This window comes from Notothenia coriiceps, unplaced genomic scaffold (assembly GCF_000735185.1).
Source record: "Notothenia coriiceps isolate Sejong01 unplaced genomic scaffold, NC01 NC01_scaffold00012963, whole genome shotgun sequence".
Classification (NCBI taxonomy): Eukaryota; Metazoa; Chordata; class Actinopteri; order Perciformes; family Nototheniidae; genus Notothenia; species Notothenia coriiceps.
Genome location: NW_011345664.1, coordinates 1 through 5113, shown reverse-complemented (window position 1 = coordinate 5113; position 5113 = coordinate 1). Strand labels below are relative to the sequence as shown.

At 41.4% G+C, this 5113-nt stretch overlaps 1 protein-coding gene across 1 annotated transcript; it reads right to left on the bottom strand.

Annotated features, from left to right (window-relative positions):
• Positions 1-2206: 2206 nt before the first annotated feature.
• LOC104947718 (protein FAM83C-like) lies at positions 2207-4211 on the bottom strand. Its single transcript, XM_010773793.1, has 2 exons — positions 3965-4211; positions 2207-3549 (listed from the first exon to the last, which is right to left on the bottom strand). Exons 1-2 carry the CDS (start codon positions 4156-4158, stop codon positions 2781-2783), a joined length of 963 nt encoding a protein of 320 aa, XP_010772095.1. The 5' UTR covers positions 4159-4211; the 3' UTR covers positions 2207-2780.
• Between the last annotated feature and the right edge of the window lie 902 nt (positions 4212-5113).

The window sequence follows — 5113 nt, the reverse complement described above, 5'->3', positions numbered from 1 at the left end:
TACTTATTTGAACAATGTGGTCACATGACTTCTGATGTCACTGCAGATCTGCTGTAAGCTAGCTAGCTAACGTAGCTAACCTAGTCATTTCAGATATACTGACAAACACTAACAGTTATGAGACAGACTAACTGACATATCAGACTAACCAGAAGTGAGAAAAGGGGCGGGGCTACACAAGGTCAATAGACAAACATTTTCCACCTTTCGTAACCCTGCTACTTTTGTTTCCAGATAAAAAAACATCGACCCAAAACAGCTCTTATTTTTTATTATTAAATCCACAATTGTTCATCTTACAAATTAAGAACAACTTTTAAACACAAAAAGTTCACATTCTCAAGTACATGACACAGTGAAAAATAAAATACCGTAAACAAGGAGTTTATTAAGAAGTGTTTCTATAACAGTAACCCAAATTCCTGATAGTCTGTAAGTGTATTATATACAACGTTATATACATTAGCCGTAAAAAAAAAAAGACAAAGATGGCTGCAGATTGACGGCTGATTGGAGTAAAGACAATGTAAACACATATATTACAATTATAGATCGCTATCAATCGTTATTGCTCAGGAGACACCAGTAAAAATCAGTTCTCAAAGGCTGCTGCTCCACGCTGAGGAGGAATATGTAGCCCTGTTGTGTTGTGATAAAAAAACTACCGCACCAGCACAATTAATCACAAAAACACTAGAAGAGAACGTAAATAATACCATTAGTTTAAACCGTATCTAAGTATTTACAAATCTACCTCTGCTGTGTGTTGTAAACTAAAAATGCACACATGGGGAAACACATGTAAAGAACATAACAGACATTTAAATGCAATACATTTCATCAAGATATGACCAAACTAACGTCCCAGAATTCAGAGAAATTACAAATAATATTGTTTTATTTCCTATTGTCTCAAATAGGCTTGTGTGTTCCTTTAGTAACATTTGGACATATTATTATTATTATGACTATTATGTCATGTGATTGTAAACCTTAAGGCATGATGATTAAGGCACAAGTAATACACTTTAAAACCGGAGTGTTGTAGGAATGATCTAAACCAGCGGTGTCTAAACATACAGGAAAATAAAGGAAGGGCCGCTCACCGCACATGAGGTATATTGCCTCATCAGTTAAGTTAGAAAAATCAATCAAATGTAGGTAAATGACGCTTGATATTTGATACACAGCTTCCTGCGTGGTCCATATTCCATTATACTTTAGAATGATCCGAGGGCCTGGTTGCTGATTGGCTAATGGATACACAAGCCAAAAAATCGTTATGACATCATAAAGTGGCCAAAATCTGATCAGCTCATTTTCAGACAGGTTTTTATAGAAATGGATCAAAAAGAGAGAGAATCTTTGTTCCTGAAACTTTGAGAGTCTCTTTCCACAGAGGGGACACATGTTGATGTAGAAGAGACATGAAGAAGAGGGGACACATGTTGATGTAGAAGAGACATGGAGAAGAGGGGACACATGTTGATGTAGAAGAGACATGAAGAAGAGGGGACACATGTTGATGTAGAAGAGGGGACACTTGTTGATGAAGAAGAGACATGAAGAAGAGGGGACACATGTTGATGTAGAAGAGACATGAAGAAGAGGGGACACATGTTGATGTAGAAGAGACATGAAGAAGAGGGGACACATGTTGATGTAGAAGAGACATGAAGAAGAGGGGACACATGTTGATGTAGAAGAGACATGAAGAAGAGGGGACACATGTTGATGTAGAAGAGACATGAAGAAGAGGGGACACATGTTGATGTAGAAGAGACATGAAGAAGAGGGGACACATGTTGATGTAGAAGAGACATGGAGAAGAGGGGACACATGTTGATGTAGAAGAGACATGGAGAAGAGGGGACACATGTTGATGTAGAAGAGACATGAAGAAGAGGGGACACATGTTGATGTAGAAGAGGGGACACATGTTGATGAAGAAGAGACATGAAGAAGAGGGGACACATGTTGATGTAGAAGAGACATGAAGAAGAGGGGACACATGTTGATGTAGAAGAGACATGAAGAAGAGGGGACACATGTTGAGAAGAGACATGAAAAAGAGGGGACACATGTTGATGTAGAAGAGGGGACACATGTTGATGTAGAAGAGACATGAAGAAGAGGGGACACATGTTGATGTAGAAGAGACATGAGGAAGTGGATGTTGCAGAATAGGTGACCTTTGACTTCTTAGTTGTTTAAGGTTAAATATCAAACCAAAGTAACTGACAATGAAAGCTGAAATGGAATTTAAAGTCTTACTGAAAGTAGAAATGAGTTGGTCGTTAAACTCCTAGACTTCGAACGTTTGAGGTCAAAATCGTTAATAGTTATATTATTTTCTGATGAGAGAGTGTCCTAGTGAATTCTAGTTTTCTGTTAATGTGCACTTAGTGATGCTACACACATAAAAACTCATCTTCACAGCTGTAGAAAAGTTTACCTAAAAGACTTCATAATACAAACGGTGAAAATGGACTCTTATTGCATCACCTGGATTGTTTATACGTGTCGTGTGGAAAACCCTCCTTTAATCCCTGGAGTGTGTTCGAGAGAAAGGCACCTCGAAGCGCTCTTAAGTCCTCAATCACCCATTGACACACATTCATTCATTCATTGCAAGGAGATCAGGAAGATTCAAACACACTGCTCACAGTCAGGAGCATTTGGGGATGTCAATATCTTGCCCTAAAACACAACAACGGGCGAAGCACCGACCTTCTGATTGGTAGACGAAGAGACGCCGGAGGAATGGAAAGGGTTTGAAACTAAATTTGTTCCCGGTTTAAATCGGTTGTCTTGAGCTCAAAGCGACTGTACACCTGTCTGGATTTCATCTTGTTGTACTGGTTCACCAGGTCCAGCTTGCTGTGTCCCAGCGTCAATCGCTTCTGTTCATGCCGGTTCATCAGCACGGTGGGGGAGGGCGGGGGGGGTAGGCTCTGCTCGCTCTCCGGCTCGTTCATCGTGAGGTCCGGCCCCCCCCAGGGAGGAATCTCCAGAGGCGACGTAGACCCCCGAGTGTTGTAGGTCTCCTTGGAGTTGGGCAGGAACATGTCCGATAGCTTGTTGAAGAACTGGTTTGGGGGAGTCCTTTGCTTGGGGGCGAGTTTAATGTCAGTGATGGGGGAGGGCGTATGCGTCCGAAGGTTTGTGGTTGGACTGTGGAACATATTCGGTTTCTGATCGTACAACCCCATCGCCTGGAATTTGGACGAAGCCCCGCCGATGTTGGACCGCATGACGTCCGCCGCGTTGGGTTTGTTCCACTCGATGCCCATCTGCTGACCGTACGCCGGCGGGGGTCGATCTTGATGGATTCCCCCGTTGGATAAGCCTCGTGTTCCCGGGGGTGTCGGGGTCTGGCCTCTCCGCTCTGGGCTCAGGAGGGGGTTGCTGTTGGACTCCTTCTTGTCGTGGTTCTGGGTGACCTTGTAGACTGTGTTGGAGGTCATGCCGGGCGCAGCCTTCACACTCGACACGCTGTTACTGGATTGGCTGCTGGAGTTCTCAGAGCAAACCCTGTCCCGCTGTCTGCTGCAGGACGAGAGGGAAGGGAGGGTTAGTGTTAGAGAACTCTCCCTGGTCCCCAGCTTGAGCTTGAATCTCAGGATCCATGTATCTGTGATCCTCTCCAGAATGGAAGTAGTCATCACATACAGAGCATCAACTTGTTCGAATTTTTGAGATTTTGATTAAAAAAAGTCAACATTTTGAGGAAAAAGTCAGATTTTTTAGATTTTTTAGAAAAATACACAATTTGGAGATTTTTTAGAAAAATACAAAATTTGGAGATTTTTTTTGAAAAATACACAATTTTGGATCCTGAGATTCAAACTCAAGCCGGAGACCAGGGAGATTGTTCCTAACAGAATATTTAACAAATTGCACGGTGTCCTTGGGTGTCATGTAAGATGCCTTAAATAACTTGTATTATTATTATTATTATTACCTGTCTGAGAGGAGGTCCAGCCCCGGGACCAGGCCACCGGGGGTCATCATGGCCTGGTAGGAGGGGTAGTAAGGCAGCCCCCCACCTTCCTCCTCCGCGTTGAAGAAGCAGTCGACGATCTGCGAGTCGGCGTACAGGCAGCGAAACTCCCGGTCGAAGCTGTCCGTGATCCGGCCGGAGAAATGCATCATCATGTTGCTGTGCACCTGAGCCGAGAGCCAGGTGAAGCTGGAGAGGAGGGAGGAGACCGTTTTAGAGACAAGGTGAGTTTAGTGATGAAACATATATCAACAACAAGGCAATACGAAGAGATTCACAACAGACAATAAGAGAATAGGGAAAAAGGACTCGGATCTTGTTCTTGAGTAAAAGTAGAAGTACTCGGATTGTGTTCTTGAGTAAAAGTAGAAGTACTCAGATCTTGTACTTGAGTAAAAGTAGAAGTACTCAGATCTTGTACTTGAGTAAAAGTAGAAGTACTCAGATCTTGTATTTGAATAAAAGTAGAAGTACTCAGATCTTGTACTTGAGTAAAAGTAGAAGTACTCAGATCTTGTACTTGAGTAAAAGTAGAAGTACTCAGATCTTGTTCTTGAGTAAAAGTAGAAGTACTCAGATCTTGTACTTGAGTAAAAGTAGAAGTACTCAGATCTTGTACTTGAGTAAAAGTAGAAGTACTCAGATCTTGTTCTTGAGTAAAAGTAGAATACTCGAAGAAGTACTCAGATCTTGAGTAAAAGTAGAAGTATTCAGATCTTGAGTAAAAGTAGAAGTACTCAGATCTTGTTCTTGAGTAAAAGTAGAAGTACTCAGATCTTGTACTTGAGTAAAAGTAGAAGTACTCAGATCTTGTACTTGAGTAAAAGTAGAAGTACTCAGATCTTGTTCTTGAGTAAAAGTAGAAGTACTCAGATCTTGTACTTGAGTAAAAGTAGAAGTACTCAGATCTTGTTCTTGAGTAAAAGTAGAAGTACCAGAGTGTAGGAATACTCTGTTACAGTAAAAGTCCTGCTTTCAAAATGTTCCTCAAGTAAAAGTAGAAAAGTATTCTCATCAAAATATAGTGAAAGACAGTAAAAGTAGTCATTGTGCAGATTGGTCCATTTCAGAATAATATATATGATATGTTTTATAATGATTGATCATGAA